The sequence below is a fragment of the Myxocyprinus asiaticus genome, chromosome 22, assembly GCF_019703515.2.
Source record: "Myxocyprinus asiaticus isolate MX2 ecotype Aquarium Trade chromosome 22, UBuf_Myxa_2, whole genome shotgun sequence".
Classification (NCBI taxonomy): Eukaryota; Metazoa; Chordata; class Actinopteri; order Cypriniformes; family Catostomidae; genus Myxocyprinus; species Myxocyprinus asiaticus.
Window position 1 is genome coordinate 38,101,089 of NC_059365.1, and position 18,978 is coordinate 38,120,066.

Below are 18,978 nucleotides of genomic sequence, written 5' to 3' on the forward strand. Positions count from 1 at the left end.
ATCTCAGCGGCAAGAGTGGAAGACTTTCTGGAGCACAGAGCTGCTTGGAGATCAAGGCTATGGCAGCAGAGAATGGACAAACCTTAATGAGAATCTGATTACTTTGCAGACCTGCATGAGTGCCAGAGCCCTGCGAGATGAACAGGTTGAACAGACAAGCAGAGATACACAGAGTACTCAGTGAAAAGAGCATTGAAAAAGCATTTATCTGCTATTGGACTGTGCAACAATACTTGTTGACTATCAAACCATACAAATCATCTTGCAGTATTTTGCAGCAGATAAATACAGGACTAGAGGTTAATCTGGCTTCAGTCAAAGATACACCCTTCTAGTGATTGATTAGCCGATTATCCATTAAAAACTGTGCCAACTTGGCTGATTAACAGGTGTGGTCTTGTCAATGGATTATGTAAATGTTTAGTTTTGAGGGAATTAAGTGTTTATTTAAATTAAGACAATTTTAATACATATTATTTGCTGTCAGTAAATTGATAATAAACACTGTACGGCCGACAGTTTGGTATTTCATTTCAAAACCAATGGCATGAACAGGGATGCTGGTCCTCAATAACAACTTTCACTCTTCTGAGAAGGCTTTCAATGGTGTTCAATGGGATTCAAATCTGGGCTTTGTGCAGACCAGTCAAGTTCTTCTACACCAGACTCAGTAAACCATTTTTTTAATGAACCTTGATGTGTGTACCTTGTGCACAAGTCATTATCATTATCATAGAAAACTGCCCACCACAATATGTTACCCCAGAGAAGCATGCAATTCTTTGAAAAGTAATTATATGTAACTGTAATGTAAGATTTGTCTTCACTGGAAATATGAGGCCTGGCCAAACCTGTTAATTAGAAGGGTGTGTCCACATCATTTGGCCATGTAGTGTATATTGGCATTATATCCATTTAGTGCATGATTTTTAGTTCAGTCATGTAACTCTACATGGCGCAAGTTGATATGTCCTTTGAACATGTAATACATTAGCCAATCAAGTACATACTCTCTTTTTGTCTAACATTTAAATTGCCTCATTTGTTTAAAGGTAAGCCGGTTTTTACTGCAGCACGCTATGAGAGTTTTCTCTCTGAAACCCTCCTCCTCCCCAGCAGCACTTGTCTAGATCTGCTTTATGAGAATTTAATGTTTATCTAATTGTGCAGCAGCAGCATGTCTTACAAGCTCAACTCAGCATGTTTGTGTCTTGTCATATCCATTGTAACACCTTCAATTTATTCAGAGAGTTGTCATGACTCAAATATATGTATGGGCAATACAGCTCTATAGATATTGATATCGGCATTGGCCACTCAATTCATAGTAGCCTATATATAGTTTTTCTTCTAAAAACCAAGTATCAAGTATTTCCATAACTAAATCACTTACTTGAATTGACTAAATCAAATCAAATATATATACCATATGCTATATACATACTAACTTATCTACATACTCACCTGTATTTTACACAGTACATAACACTGAAATGAATCTGATTTGTCAAGTTTAGGAAGTTGTGGCAAGGAAATGGCACTCATTGTCTTTGACTGGATTTGTTTATTTAATCTCCAATTAAAAGCAATACTTGCAATTCTGACTTGCTCTAAATGCAGGGCAAAAAAAGACAAAGTCAACTAAGCTCTAAACACAAAATGACCAACTTTGCTACTTTGAAATAACACTGGAAAAAAACAATGTTTTATTTTTGCAATCTTGAAATCACACTGGTATTTATGTTTGCAAGTGCCTATATACCACATGCTTAGAAGGCTGAATTGTACTGACAGCAGTAATAAAAACCGCAGATTGAAAATCAAAGAGAAATGTGTATTTCCTGTCAAAAGAGATTTTATATCAAGTGGTACCATCTAGGTGAGGACAGATCTCTCTCTCCCTCTCTCTATCTCTCTCTCTCTCAAAAGGCTTGAGGATGACGACGGACAGAATAAAAGTGCAAGAACTGTTATTTCTGTAATAAAAAGTACAGAAGTTTTAGCATTCACCTGCATGTTATATGACTTTCTTCCTTGGAACACAAAACACAAATGTTTGAGAAATATACTGGCTACTTTTTTCCAAATAAATTAATTAAAAAGGGACTGGCTTTGTCAAGTTCCAAAAATGACAAAAAAGCACCATAAAAGTAGCCATTAGTGACAACATGTGAGAACCATTTTTGACGTCCAATCAACTTTTGTGGTTCAAGATTATCAGTGAATAATGACTTAAATTATGGTCTGCTCCTTATTCAAAGCTATCGCAAGAATACTTTAAATATAGTGTATGAGTTGTATGGTTTACTTTTATGGTCATTTTATAGTGCTTTTTTTGTAATTTTGGAGCTTGATATCTCCAGTCCCTATTGACTTGCATTATATGTAAGAGTGGCCAGGATATTCTTCAAAAACTCACCTTTTGTGTTCCACAGAAGAGTGAAAGTGATAAAGGTTTGGAATGACATGAGGGTGAGGAAATACATTTAAATTTATGCATTTATGCGACATTGCATTTAAGGTATACATTGTATCAGTTTGTGTTTCATTGAACTGAACCAAGTTGCTAGCACCATGGTCTACCAGTTGAGCTACAGGAACTCATTACACTGACAGAATTTTAATTTTTTAATTACTTAAAATCTCACAAAATGTCTGCAGCGTGAGAGAAACTGTTGCAGGGAAACTTTGTCTACACTTTAACATGGCTAAGAATGTGTAGTTAGCTTTAAAAGGCTGATAAGGACAGGGCTAAGAGTTGCGAGAAAGACAAAATGTAAAAAGAGAAAAAGAGAATGGAAAAGAGACACCATGTTGATGCCAGTGTAAGCATGAGGGCTCAGTTAGCAGGGATGTGGTGACCTGAGGGATGGTTGAGGTTTCCCATACTGGTGCCTTATGCAGCACTACACACACACAGCTAGCTATCTAAATGGGGGCTTCCTACTGACTTAAATTGTTCTTAAATGATGCTAATTATATTTACTAGAGACTAACCCCAACCCAAAAATACAACTTCTGACATTTTTAGAAGAAAATTAAGAAATGTTTTAGTCTATGTACTATTTTTTTCCTTTTGAGGGCGTCCCCCAAGAGAGGTTTGTTCAGATTTAGCAAACTTCTGTGGACACTTTAAGCAATTTTGTGACCAAAAGTGTAGCACACAAACATACACACCCACGCTCTCTTTTACACTCAGATCGCATACTCAGTTCAGCTTACACACAAGGTCTCTCACACACCATCTCTCTGTGTGTAAAACACTACTCATCCCCTCGTTGTTGTTTTTTTTAATTATTACTCTGCGAGTAATCTGACTGTTTGGTTGTGTTCATATTTGTTTGTGAGTAAGTGCAGGAGAAAGATTCACCAATCGCTAATGGCGCATATTTACTTAATGTCGATTCAGATACATGTGACATCCTGTTCTGATTATAATGGAAAATATGGATTCAAAGTGACAGAAACATGAAGGCACTCACCCTTGGCCCGGAGTCTCCCTGGTCACCCTTAAACAGACATAAACAGGAAATACAATTAGCACCACAGAAATGTTTAGAAACATAATGTGCTGCATGATTTGCTTTGTTTTAGATATAACTGAAACATTTCTGACCCACTAACAAGATCAATTAGCCTATTTAAACACTCGTTTTCAGGCAACATTCACTGATTTATCCCATTAATGTGAGAAACACAACAAGAGGGCAGATAAATTAAAGCAGGGCAGAGAATGTGCAGCTACTAATTACTGTTCTGCTCTAATTACTGTATACGAGCAACACTGAACTGGGAGAAAAATGATCCTGAGGCTACATGTTTTTGTTTTGTTGTGTTTTTCACTGTAATCAGGCAGAGGAGAATTCCAAGTCTGCCTTTATTTACCACAGGTTTCTTGTTGCTCTGATATTATAGCTGACATACTCTAAAACAAATGTTTGAACACAACAGCAAATGCAAATGAAATTTGTGAGTTATTTAAAAAAATCTGAAAACATCTGCTTACTGGGAATCAGAGAACAGAAAAGAACGAGTTCTTTGTGTGCACATAAAACATTGAAAAGAAGTACCTTATCTCCTTTTGGTCCCGGCAGGCCCTGGAAATAAATGAGTTGGGTGCGTTGATTAGAAAGATAGTCAAAAATGAAAAATTGATATGACAAATGTCTAAGGGAAAAAGCACAGATCAGAGTGCAGTTCAAAAACATGTCTAAAAACCATGTGGACCATTTATAATTCATTCACTGAGACCAATCACAAAGAGTCTCTGGTGTCTTCATGTCTTCTAACATTCACATGTACCTCATTTTAGAGATTTTCCAAAGTCATCTATTTTCCAGCTAAGAATAGAGGCAGTACCTCACTCCATCTGCACTAGATATAGCTGTAATCATTGATCTTACTTTAACTTGCAGATAACATGATCAAAAGTTGTGAATATGATGGAACTACTATTGACTGAACATTAAAAGAATGGTTTGGGTGAAATTACATCAGTAGAACTGAAAAGGGAAAGTAAGAATGTATGGCTATGTTCACACTGCAAGCCAATTCAGATTTTCTGCTCAAATCTAAAGTTTCTGTAAGGTTGTTCATGTGAGCTTGAAATGTGACCAATATGAGACACCCTGATCTCATGAATATTACATGACTGTGGCAACATTTTTGCAAAACGAAATTGCGTGCTTTATTACACTTTTGGTAGCAGTTTCCCAGTGAAATGTCCAGCAGGGGGCACCAAAAGTGAGTGAAATGATGTTGTAATCAGACGAGGTTTTTAAAGTGAATATTAGTTGGAGGTTTTATTGAGTTAAATGTACCTCCCTAACCTAAAACTTTAACCTAAACCTGACCAATAGTGTAGGGTGGCCAGACATCCCGTTTTTCCCAGGACAGTCCAGTATTTAAGCACTTTATCTAGTGTCCCAACTTATTCTGAAAAAAATCGTGTTTTGTCCCGTATTTCCCTTGTCCTAAAATTTCTTTATCGCCTATGCGGCTTTCTCAGTCACGTGAGTATTCTAATCAAAGGTAGCCAAGGACACAGCTTGTAAATCTAATAAAATCGCACTGTGATATTTGAAGTACATGATTGGATTAAACTATCCAATCACAATCCCCTATCAGTAGATGTCCAGTTAGTGAACTGATTGAAGAGTCAGTTTGAAAAAGCACACAGATGAAATTGCGACTGTAAAAATGTCATGGAAGCATGCATCTACATTTAATGAGGATCTTCAAAAAGAGTTTAAATTTCTAAAAAAGGAGTCACAGACAGAGTCTAGTAAAGTGAGGTGTGAGATTTGTGGAGCTCACTTTTCCATCGCCCATGGAGGCCACACAGACATCGTGCAGCATGTTCATACAAAAAAGCATGTGGATGCTACTAAAAGTAAGTGTGCCACACAAAGTGTTAGCGATTTTTTTTGTGAAGCAAAGTTCCAAATCTGACAAGGTGCATCCAAGTGAAGGACTTTTTGCTTATCATTCTGTTGTGCACGGCCATAGTTTTCGGTTGGCTGACTGCACTGCAAAATTGATCAAGAAATTGTATGATCCGAAATTTTCTTCTGCCCGCACAAAATCTGAAGCTGTCATATGCAACGAACTCTCTTTTGTGCAGCTGGACTATCAGAAATTACTGTAGCATGGCAACACACGTTTTCTCTTTCTTTGTCCAGCTCTTAAAAGAATACTACACATTTTCAATGGTCTGTGTGCATACTTTCTTTCTCAAGAAAAATGCCAAAAGTTTCTAAGAGACATTTTCAGCAATCCTTGCACTAAACTTTGGATTGGCTTCGCACTCAAGCAAAAAGCCACTTTTAGCTGTGCACTGGAGATAGTAGAGCAAGACCACATATCAGCCACAGAAGTGGCTTTGCACATTCATGACCTGAGAAAAGTCTTTTAGGTCAGGCTGGAGGAATCATTCATACCCTCTGACATTAAAAAGCAGTTGGATGCCCTGGTTGAAGCTGGTGACATGCGAGCGGATGATTTCTTTTGTGCAATGAGAAACTTTTATTCAGCATCGGTGGATTACCTCCAAAATTGAAGCTGCTCATTGGAGAACACAGAAAAACTTGAGTGAGCCCTACTGAGAGATATCCCAGAGTGGAAAGACATTCAGAGCAGCCTCGAACAGTTCTACTCCAGAATCCCCGCTCTCAGTTTGATTGACGAAACCACGCTCTTTGATGAGTGTGCTTGCGGGAAAACATTGTCACTCATCGCATCACTGAGTGCAACATGAGCAAGACGGCCATGTCTGTGAGATGGACAGACAATTTTCGTGAGCTGGAGAGCAAGACCATCAACTTCGGAGTCTTAGTCATGGTCGTGGAGATTGTTTTTATGCCTGCCCGAGACATCTGCATCTGTGGAGCGCGCGTTCTTATTAATGAACGCAGCATGGACACCGGATAAATCTCGATTCAGTGTAACAGTCATGAATGCAATGCTTTTTGTACATCTTAATTTTGGACTGCTCTGCATTTTACGATAAACTCTTGAAAGACAATCACACAAAATTTCTGCCAGCGAAAAGTACAAAGTGACAACAGTTACAGATGTGGATGCACCCTCTGCTTCGCATTGATCTGCGCCTAGGTAAGGATACGTCAGTTTAATTTTTGCTGGGAGGGGGCCGTCCCGTTTTCCACAAGCAGGAATCTGGTAACCCTACAATATTGTCATGAACGCAAATGAGAGGTAAACAAAACAGACATCCTTACCCTTAACCAACGCCTAAACCTAACCGATAGCGTCATGAATGTAAATGAGAGGCAAACAAAACAGACATCCATACCCTTAACCAATGGCAAAACTTAAATGATAGTGTCATGAATGCAAATGAGAGGTAAACAAAACATACATCCCTACCCTTAACCAATGCCTAAACCTAACCAATACTGTTTTACAAGCAAATGAGAGGTAAACAACACCGACATCTTTATCCGAAACCAACACCTAAACCTAACCGATAGTGTCATGAACGCAAATGAGAGGTAAACAAAACAGACATCCTTACCTTTAACCAACACCTAAACCCAACCAATAGTGTTTTACAAGCAAATGAGAGGTAAACAACACCAACATCTTTATCCTAAACCAATACCTAAACCTAACCGATAGTGTCATGAATACAAATGAGAGGTAAACAAAACAGACATCCCAACCCTTAACCAACTCCTAAATCTAACCAATAGTGTTTTACAAGCAAATGAGAGGTAAACAACACCGACATCTTTATCCGAAACCAATACCAAAACCTAACTGATAGTGTCATGAATGCAAATGAGAGGTAAACAACACCGACATCTTTATCCGAAACCAATACCAAAACCTAACTGATAGTGTCATGAATGCAAATGAGAGGTAAACAAAACAGGCATTTTATCCTAAAGTAATACCTAAACCTAAACCTAACAGATAGTGTCATGAATGCAAATGAGAGGAAAACAAAACAGACATCTTTATCCTAAACCAATACCTAAGCTAAACCTAACCAATAGTGTCATGAATGCAAATGAGAGGTAAAAAAACAGACATCCTTATCCTTAACCAACGCCTAAACCTAAACCTAACCAATAGTGTCATGAACACAAAAGAGAGGTAAACAAAACAGACATCCTTATCCTTAACCAACACCTAAACCTAACCAATAATGTTTTACATGCAAATGAGAGGTAAACAACATCTGCATCTTTATCCTAAACCAATACCTAAAGCTAAACCTAATTGATAGTGTCATGAACGCAAATGAGAGGTAAACAAAACAGACATCCTTACCCTTAACCAACGCCTAAACCTAACCCATTGTGTCATGAACGTAAATGAGAGGTAAACAAATCAAACATCCATACTCTTAACCAACACCTAAACCCAAACCTAACCAATAGTGTCATGAATGCAAATAAGAGGTAAACAAAACAGACATCCTTACCTTTAACCAACACCTAAACCTAACCAATAGTGTTTTACAAAGCAAATGAGAGGTAAACAACACCAACATCTTTATCTTAAGCCAATACCTAAACCTAACCGATAGTGTCATGAATGCAAATGAGAGGTAAACAAAACAGACATCCTTACCTTTAACCAACACCTAAACCTAACCAATAGTGTTTTACAAGCAAATGAGAGGTAAACAACCCAGACATCTTTATCCTAAACCAATACCTAAACCTAAACCAAACCAATAGTGTCATGAATGCAAATGAGAGGTAAACAAAACAGACATCCTTACCCTTAACCAATGCCTAAACCTAAACCTAACCGATAGTATCATGAACGCAAATAAGAGGTAAAAAAAACCAGACATCCTTACCCTTAACCAATGCCTAAACCTAACCGATAGTGTCATGAATGCAGATGAGAGGTAAACAACACAGACATCTTTATCCTAAAGTAATACCTAAACCTAAACCTAACCGATAGAGTCATGAATGCAAATGAGAGGTAAACAACACAGACATCTTTATCCTAAAGTAATACCTAAACCTAACGATAGAGTCATGAATGCAAATGAGAGGTAAACAACACAGACATCTTTATCCTAAAGTAATACCTAAACCTAACCGATAGTGTCATGAACGCAAATGAGAGGTAAACAAAACAGACATCCTTACCTTTAACCAACACCTAAACCCAACCAATAGTGTTTTACAAGCAAATGAGAGGTAAACAACACAGACATCTTTATCCTAAAGTAATACCTAAACCTAACCGATAGAGTCATGAATGCAAATGAGAGGTAAACAACACAGACATCCTTACCCTTAACCAATGCCTAAACCTAACCGATAGTGTCATGAATGCAAATGAGAGGTAAACAACACAGACATCCTTACCCTTAACCAACAGCTAAACCTGACCGATAATGTGGAAAAAGCAAAAAAGCTAATTTTCTGAAGCAACCACATAATTTCCAGTCGCTTCTATGACACTTTTGGCTCACGTGTCAGCTTACGTGTTTGGCTGCAGGCTCGAGCCTTGGTCCAAAGTACAACACTCTATGAAGTTAGCTACCGCAGAAGTGAATCACTTTGGAATATGTGTGTAAATGTAGGTTGGTCTGTAATACAAGTGTTCAAATATATTGTTTTTCAAATGATCTGTTATAGTAAAGGTGTTTCGATATCATAACATAGTGTGTGTGAGTAATACAGCAAAAACAAAAGTGTTTATAAAGTCATAATAAGCCGTTGTAGTCCTGATTTGTGTAAAAGTGAATTAAACGCAGTTATTGTAGTGCCTCTAGTGTAAATTTTCTCCCAAACAGTTCAGATTTTTAAGGTTAATGATCTATTGAGTTTTAAATCAACAAAACATACCTCCCTACCCTAAACCTTAAACCTAACCAATAGTGTCATAAAAAGCAAATGTGACATGAGAAATGCAATTGCTAAAAACCTAGTTATTTTATGGTGCTTCTTTGACACTTTCGGCTCACGTGTCAACTAGCATGCTCTTCACGACTCATATCCTGGTCCTTTACATTGCAAGTGCAATGCTCTATCAGCTCTATCAGGCAATGTGATCATGCTTGATCATGCCTTTATTACTGAGGTAATAAACCTAATTGTTGTTGTAACGCCTCTAGAGTTCATTTCACCAGGACGCTGCCGCAATACAAAGAATGAGCTATGTAAAAATTATTTTGCAAAAATATAGATATAGTAACATGATTCTATGAGACCAGGCTGTGTAAAACACCCGAACCTGGCATGTTCATTAGAAATAAACTAAATGTGGAGGCCAAGCTAGTGAAGCTGATGTGCAGTTGAGGCCGGTGTCAAACTGAATGTTAATTAATTATGAGGGTAAGAAGGTGACAAATGGGCAACACTGAAATAATTAAATAAAGAATATTAGTGCTGTACAGAGATGCTCCACCCACTGAGGTCAATAAAAGTATCAACTTTTTACATTTATAAATAGAACTACAAAATATAAGCAATAACTGCAAAAAAAAAAAAAAAAAAAGGGAGTTTTTTTGACTCAAAAAGAAAGTCAAATCATTTTCGGGTGGAGTTTCCCTGTAGATGGAGAGTTAGATTGCCGTTAAATTGCATTTTAGAAAAGGCACATTATGAGATGCATGGCAGTTATATGCTCTGTTTAGTGCCCAAATCAGGCAGATACCACACCTAAATGAGATTTTTGATTGAATTCAGTTGAATGAGTCAAAACAACTCAACAACTGTTTTTCACGGGAAGCAACAGATAAATGATGTTTTTGGAGGTGATCTGCTTTCAAAAGTTCTCAAAGATTAAGTGGTTTATGTTACAATGGACAAATGGGCTTCCCTTGGCAGTGAACGAACACAAGTTAAGGATGATAAATTCTTTTTTGGTGTGTAATCCATTATTTCCATCTCATTTGTGGATGGATGTACAAGATGAATGTTACTTTGTGATGTTTGACTGTATATCTGGTAATAAAAGGTGATAAATGGCCAGAAAACTGAAGACATATAGGAGTTTAATCTCCATCAGTTACACAGTATGAACTAAAAGCTGCCAGATGTGTGTAAAAGCTACTGGAAAGTCACCTTCCATAAACCTATGAAGCAGTTAAAAATCATTTTATACAGTTAACATCAGATCCTTACCTGACAATATAAGATTAATATTAACTGCAAAGAAGAGATATGAAACTGTATTTACCTGGCTTCCTTTAGGTCCAGGAGGACCCTGTAAATAAACATCAACAAATCAGTAATCAAAAAGAATCTTAAGTAATAAATGTAATGCGAAATGTATTTCAGAATACATAAAAATACTCTAACATTTATAGTAATAGAGCTCTATTGTATATTTTACATACTACAAAAAGTATAAAAGTCTCAAATTCACCAATAAATCCTTCCCTTATCGGACAAATTAAATTAGTAATTAAATGTCCATTCACAAGCTATATGGAAGTTGTGTCTAAATGGCTGATTATGATTATGTTTTTGTTTTTTTAATTTTACAGGTATTTTACATTAATGAGACTCTGAAGATCAATGTAAACTTTTCAACCTTGATGTCTACATGCAACCATTATATCACTACATGTCTTTAACTTGTCACTTTAAAGATGTGGAGTACTCACGGGTTTGCCATCAAGACCGAGTGGACCCTGCACAGTGGAAAAAGAGAAAAAGAGATGATTAAACTGTGGGAGTCTAGCAGCCAGCCTGTCATAATAAAGGTAAGTCTAGATGGACTGTGAAAGGAAGTATGAGGGATAAATCAAGAGATGAAGAAGACCAGGAGGGGAAAGTAGAAATACATTGAAATGATGATGTCGGGTTATGATGTCATTCCTCCATTTAAGAGATGGAGATTGGAGGCAGACAAACTTGTATTGTTTCTTTTAATTTCGAACATAAACCTGCAATGTGGCTCAAATTAAGATAAATGTTTTTACATGCCATAAAGCTCACATTTGTCATTAAAAAGGGACTTACAGTATCAGACAGCCCAGTTTAAAAGCAGAATCAAAAGATTAAAACGCAAGAACAGTCTACTCTAGAAAAACTTTTCCAAAAGAACATGAATTATATCCTAACTCAGGCCTACAGAGAGATATTTTTACAGATATTTAATAGCCAACTAGTTGAACCCATTAGTTGTAGGCACGATCATGATTCAAAGCTTGATTATGCTTCCTAATGCTTAATGGATCGAGCTTGAAATGATCGCCAAGGAGACTGCTGATGTCAAGATTAATAGTAAAAATTTACTTAAATATCAATCTGTTTCTTACTCACACATATCATATCGCTTCAGAAGACATGGATTAACCCACTGGAGTCACATGGATTACTTTTATGTTTAAAAGTTTTGGTCACCATTCACTTGCATTGCATGGACCTACAGAGCTGAGATATTCTTCTTCAAACCTTTGTTTGTGTTTGTGTTTTGTTTGTGTTTGTTTTTTTGTGTTCAGCAGAAGAAAGTCATATGCATCTGGGATGGCTTGATGTGAATGATGAGAGAATTTTCATTTGTGGGTGAACTATCCCTTTAAGCAAAATAAGTTATTCGCTTTTCTGCAACACTATAGTAGGCCTATGCATATTCTGGAATATTCTGAGAACACACTTGGAAAGGTAGGCTACTGCGCTCCTTTTCTCTTGATTATTAGCGGATGGTTCTTTACATGTTATAGGCATACGCCATTAAGTTGTTATTTCTGTGTCCATGCTTGATTTAAAGATAAGACTTCTCTGCCAGTATTCATGACAGATTATATTTATTATTGTTTCAGTAGCTAAATGTTCTCGTTAGATGATATGCAGTGTCTATTATGATCAGTGGTCTATTTAATGTCTGTTTTGTTAGTTTGCTTTAAGTCAGACATGTTATCCTATATTCTTATTGGCTCAATAATTAATGTAACATCAGTATTATTTTTCTGTTTTTATTTGCAGTCAAACTTAAACCAAAGTGCTCTGTTTAATTTATTTGTTATCCAAAAAAGAAAAGAATATATATATATATATATATATATTTTAAGCCAGTGAATGTACAACCTGGTATATATTTTTGTATTACAGGCTATTATAGCCTATAATAATGCAAATTGTCCCTCTATTTACATATGTGTCTTTAGCATATTTTGTAAAATGTTTATGAATTGTTCAAAAATAATCATATCGAATCATGACCAAATTTCAGATTTCATCACTATATTGTAAAGGAACAGTTCACCCAAAAATGATTTTTTTTTTAATCATTTACCCTCATGCCATTCCAGATGGGTATGACTCTTTCTTCGGCAGAACACATTTGAAGAAAAACAGAAAAGTATCTTAGCTCAGTAGGTCCTTAAAATGTAGGTGGATGGTGATCAGACCTTTGAAACTCCAAAAAACACAGACAGTCAGCATAAACGTCATCCATATGTTTTACTGCTGCTGACCAGAAGCGATGGTTTATTGTTAACAAGTATTAAATATTGATTGGTTTCACACTGAAAGTGATCGTTTCACTTTAGAAGACATTCATTTAACCAGCAGAGTCGTATGGATGACGTTTATGTTGACTGTCTGTTCTTTTTGGAGCTTCAAAGGTCTGATACCCATTCATTTGCATTTTATGGACCTACAGAGCTGAGATATTTTTCTAACAAACTTCGTTTGTGTTCTGCTGAATAAAGAAAGTCATACACACCTGGGATGGCATGAGGGTGAGTAAATGATGAGAGGATTTTCATTTTTGGGTGAACTATCCCTTAAAGACAAATATTTGGATACATTAACAGGCCTACCTTATCCACTGATAAAAGTCGCAGTAATTTGTTAAGTCATTATATTGTAACACATGGCTAAAAATTGAATTTAGAGCTAAAAACAAATGAATGCAATATTTGACAATGGTACATGCCACTTTATTGTGATTCAGCTCTTGCACACCCTGTTTTCCCTTGGCACTATCATGATTCACTGTTGTTTGCCTTGTGCTTCTCCCCGTCATCTGTTCCTCCCGGACTACATTTCCCATAATTCCCTGCCCTCATCACTGCCAGCTGTCCTTGATTGTCCTCACCTGTGTTTCATTAACTCATTAGTCTTTGTGTATTTAATCTCCTGTTGTTTGCTTGTTCTTTGTCAGTTGTTATGTGTTTTGACCTCCTGTTTATTTACTTGTTCGCGTCATAGATGTTTTGCTCTGTTCCTGTGTTTTCCCCTCGTGGATGTTTCTTTTGTTCCTGTGTTTATCCCATTATCCTGTACTTTGTTTATTTTATTAAAGACTGTTTCGCTGCACCCAGATCCATCTCTCGTGATTTCCTTCCATACGTTACAGAACAACTGACCACAAAATGGATCTAGTGGCGTACTTCGTACACCTGACCCAGGTGGACCTATCAATAAGAGAGTTCTCCCATTTCTTCTCCACCGTTGCCGTCCACACTGGTTTTGATGATGACACCCTGAAATCCATCTACCGAATTGGACTAACAACACGCCGGTGGAAGGAATTGCCAGAGACCGGAGATTGCACGTGGGAGGAATATGTGAGGCTAATCTTAGAGACACTCGCTGCAGGGGATCCTCCTCTCTCAATCCCGGTTCCGGCTTCCAAGTCTTCCACGCCTGAGTCCGCTCTATGCCATGTCACAGCAACGCCTCAGCATGCTCCATACCATGTCACAGTCAAACCTCAGCCTGCTCCATACCATGTCACAGCCACGTCTGAGTCTGCTCCATGCCATGTCACAGCCACGCCTCAGCCTGCTCAATGCCATGTCACAGCCAAGCCTCAACCAACTCCATGCCATGTCACAGCCACGTCTGAGTCTGCTCCATGCCATGTCACAGCCACGCCTCAGCCTGCTCCATGCCATTTCACAGCCACGCCTCAGCCTGCTCCATGCCATGTCACAGCCACGCCTCAGCCTGCTCCATGCCATTTCACAGCCACGCCTCAGCCTGCTCCATGCCATGTCACAGCCACGCCTCAGCCTGCTCCATGCCATGTCACAGCCATGCTTCAGCCTGCTCAATGCCATGTCACAGCCAAGCCTCAACCAACTCCATGCCATGTCACAGCCAAACCTCATCCTGCTCCATGCCATGTCACAGCCACGTCTGAGTCTGCTCCATGCCATGTCGCAGCCACGCCTCAGCCTGCTCCATGCCATGTCGCAGCCAATCCTCAGCCTGCTCCATGCCATGTCACAGCAATGTCTCAGCCTGCTCCATACCATGTCACAGACAAAGCTCAGCCTGCTCCATGCCATGTCACAGCCACGTCTGAGTCTGATCCACACCATGTCACAGTCAAATCCGAGTTGGCTCCATGTCATACCACAGTCCAGCCTTCCGCAAAGGCCTCCATGGCCCTTGTCTCCAAGTTGAATTATCCACCACTGATATCGGTGCGTAGGGCCACGAAGACCCTTTCCCACAAATTGTCAGTGCCTGCCACGGCCAATGAGCCGACGCCCACACCTGCCACGGCCAACGAGCCAACGCCCATGCCTGCCACGGTCAACGAGCTGGAAGCCTCGTCCGTCCCAGAGCCAGCGTTGCCAGCCTCGTCCACCCCAGAGCCTGCGTTGCCAGCCTCGTCCACCCCAGAGCCTGCGTTGCCAGCCTCGTCCATCCCAGAGCCTGCGTTGCCAGCCTCGTCCATCCCAGAGCCTGCATTGCCAGCCTCGTCCATCCCAGAGCCAGTGTTGCCAGCCTTGTCCGTCCCAGAGCCAGTGTTGCCAGCCTCGTCCGTCCCAGAGCCTGCGTTGCCTACTTCAGCCGTCCAGAGGAGGAGGAGGAGAGGAAAGGCTTTCGTTTCCAAGTCTCTGCTCATGTCCATGACCACAGAGGTCGTTTCCATGTCTCTGCCAGTGTTCATGACCACAGAGGTTGTTTCTAAGTCTCAGCCCATGTTCAGAACCACAGAGGTCGTCTCTGAGTCTCTGCCCATGTATACGACCACGGAGGTCGTTTCCAAGTCTCTGCCCAGGAACACGACCACAGAGGTCGTTTCCAAGTCTCTGCCCATGTTCACGACCACAGAAGTCGTCTCCGAGTCTCTGCCCATGTACACGACCACAGAGGCCGTTTCCAAGTCTCTGCCCATGTACACGACCACGGAGGCTGTTTCCAAGTCTCTGCCCATGTACACGACCAGGGAAGTCGTTTCCGAGTCCCTGTCCATGTTCACGACCACAGAGGTCGTACCCAAGTCTCAGTCCATGCCCACGACCACAGAGGTCGTTCCAGAGTCTCAGTCCACGCCCATGACCACAGAGGTCGTTCCAGAGTCTCTGTCTACGCCCACGACCACAGAGGTCGTACCCGAGTCTCTGTCAATGCCCACGACCACAGAGGTCGTTCCCGAGTCTCAGTCCATGCCCACGACCACAGAGGTCATACCCGAGTCTCTGTCTATGACCACAGAGGTTGTCCCCGAATCTCAGTCCATGCCCACGACCACCGAGGTCGCTCCCGAGACTCTGCTCATGTTCACGACCACTGAGGTCATTTCCCAGTCATCTTAGCCTCGAGCCTGCCATGGCTCTGCCTTCTACGGTATCGCCCTTCGAGCCTCCCACAGCTCCGCCTTCCACGGCTTCGCCTCCCGAGCCTACTACAGCTCCGCCTTCCACGACTTCATCCTCAGAGTCTTCCACGGCTCCAGTCTCTAGTCTGTGGCTGCCTCCCAGGCCTCCTGACCCTATCTCAACCCTGTGGCCGCCACCCAGGCCTCCTGATCCTGTTTCAGCCCTGTGGCTGCCAACCAGGCCTCCTGATCCAGTCCCTACCCTGAGTTGGTCTTCTGAGTCTCCTGGCTGTCCACCTGATCTGCTCTGGTCTTCTGGGTCTCCTGGTCGTCCGCCTGATCTGCTCTGGTCTTCTGGGTCTCCTGACCATTCACCTGATCTGCTCTGGTCTCCTGGGTCTCCTGGCCATCCGCCTGATCTGCTCTGGTCTTCTGGGTCTCCTGGCCGCCCGCCTGATATACTCTGGTCTCCTGGGTCTTCTGATCGTCCACCTGCTATACTCTGGTCTCCTGGGTCTTCTGATCGCCCACCTGCTATACTCTGGTCTCCTGGGTCTTCTGGCCATCCGCCTGATCTGCTCTGATCTTCTGGGTCTACTGACCATTCGCCTGATCTGCTCTGGCCTCCTTGGTCTCCTGGCCATCCACCCGATCTGCTCTGGTCTCCCTGGTCTCATGGCCATCCGCCCGATCTGCTCTGGTCTCCCTGGTCTCCCAGCCTTCTGCCTGTTCTGGTATCCTTGGTCTCTGGCTCCACCTTGGCCCTGCCTCCCTGACCAGCCTTCCTTGGGCTTCAGGAGCCGACCATTGGGGGGGGGGGGGGGGTTCTGTCATGATTCACTGTTGTTTGCCTTGTGTTTCTCCCCTGTCATCTGTTCCTCCTGGACTACATTTCCCATAATTCCCTGCCCTCATCACTGCCAGCTGTCCTTGATTGTCCTCACCTGTGTTTCATTAACTCATTAGTCTTTGTGTATTTAATCCCCTGTTGTTTGCTTGTTCTTTGTCAGTTGTTATGTGTTTTGACCTCCTGTTTATTGACCCGTTCCCTTCGTAAATGTTTTGCTCTGTTCCTGTGTTTTCCCCTCGTGGATGTTTCTTTTGTTCCTGTGTTAATCCTGTTATCCTGTGCTTTGTTTATTTTATTAAAGACTGTTTCGCTGCTCCTAGATCCATCTCTCGTGACTTCCTTCCATACGTTACAGGCACACCCAGAGCATCATTTCTGGAACACTTTATGCTGGCGAGTTTCCGAAACGTAGGGAGGCAAGGAAAGTCATTTATATTCATGAGTACAGCGATAACTGATTGGACGATTCAGTAATATTAATCAGGAAAACGCTACCTGATTGGTCAGAGAAACTATTACTCATTAATATGATTGAGTCTTCCATTGCAATCCAATGTTTCCGAAATCTGCCACCTGCTGTATTACCAACAGTAGCATTTTGTAAATCACATGGAGAGCACCTAGTCGACTTCAGGCTAACAGTGTCAACTACATTAGTTATAATCGACTAGTCTGTGCAACCTCTACCCTACTGTTTCTGTTACTGGCCAGTGAAGAGGGAGATTATGATTTACAGATTTACACGATTTAAAGTCAACAGGAATTAGCATTCGCAATTCGTTTTAATGTTCACATTTCTGTGATGTGATCATCAGTATTTTAAATAGATTGTGACCCATTGAAGGTCAAGTTCACCCTTGAGAGCATCTTGACCTATGCCAGTGGTAACGTTTCTTTTTCAAACCTATTGTTATTTGCTATTATTGCCTTAATCTTTATTACATTGATGTTAAGGGGCATTAAATTACTGTAAGATTAAGATTTTCGAAATGCTGCATTACCTACAACAGTAGCCTAAAACAATGCCTAAATAAGTGTTGGTTCATGTTAACCAAAAGCTCTCACAGTCTTAGTAAGATCAGCCAAAAAGGAAAACTGTTTCAGAGGTGGAGAAAAGCTATTACATTTTGATGAAAATTATGAATAGCATGCACCAATGAATTGATCACAATAAGAACATAGATGTGTATTACAGTGAGAAAGTAAATGTTTAAATATTATTTAAATACATTTAAATAATGTTAAGTTTTTTTGCTGAGCCTTGTATGCAAAAATCAAGACTATTTACATGTGAAAGACTTGCTACATAAATCCTATCATCTGGCCTTTCTTGCTAATAATGGAGCTTATGCAAATGGATCCTATAGCACTACATCATGACACAAATTAATAAAATAGAGTAGCTCAGTAATTTGTAGGGACTCTATGAGGACTGGCTTAGATCAAGTAATTGTCATAAGAGGTCCCATCTGTCATGCCATAAATGGCCTTTAAGGATTTACTTGGTTCAGAAAGCTATATAAAAGTGTCATGATGCTCCTAGTCTTGCTCTATAAAGCAGTGTCACTGAAAAAACACATAAATCTGTGTAGACTGCAGAGTGTGTGAGGCCACCATAATGGTAATGACCTTTGACATTTGAAACATATATGTGTACAATCCCAGGTTCCTAACAAGTAATCAGCCCTTGAGTGGCAACCTCACATCAACATTATATGAGTGACATTATTCACATTTTTTTTTCTTTCATTGTTAGAGCTGAAATGTGATTTAATGTTATGTAGCAAAATGCAGCATAAGCTCTATTGTAAAGTTTGAACAGATAGAATACAAGAGAGACATGTTCCAGGACTTCTGTTTTAAATAAATAATATAAAAACAATACATTCATAAAATTAGTCCATACGACCTGTGCACTATATTTCAAATCTTCTGAAGCGATATGTGTGAGTTACAGACTGTGGAAAAGACTAGCTTGGACATTCTGCTATAAATAACTCCTTTTTGTGTATTCCATGGAATATACAGTAGAACCTCAATGAGATTTTATTCACATGAGAGTGAGTAAACAATGACAGAATTTTCATTTTGTGTTGAACTATACCTTTCAGAAAGACAAAGAA

The 18,978-nt window shown here is 40.1% G+C and overlaps 1 protein-coding gene across 1 annotated transcript in view; it reads right to left on the reverse strand.

The window, feature by feature from the left end:
- Window positions 1-18,978, reverse strand: part of col23a1a (collagen type XXIII alpha 1 chain a) — a 223,534-nt gene that overhangs the window by 24,960 nt on the left and 179,596 nt on the right. The window contains exons 6-9 of the mRNA XM_051649346.1: window positions 11,105-11,131; window positions 10,675-10,701; window positions 4,071-4,097; window positions 3,483-3,509 (exon numbers count right to left, since the gene is read on the reverse strand). Coding sequence (XP_051505306.1) covers window positions 3,483-3,509; window positions 4,071-4,097; window positions 10,675-10,701; window positions 11,105-11,131 — 108 coding nt within the window. The remainder of the gene's footprint in view (window positions 1-3,482; window positions 3,510-4,070; window positions 4,098-10,674; window positions 10,702-11,104; window positions 11,132-18,978) is intronic.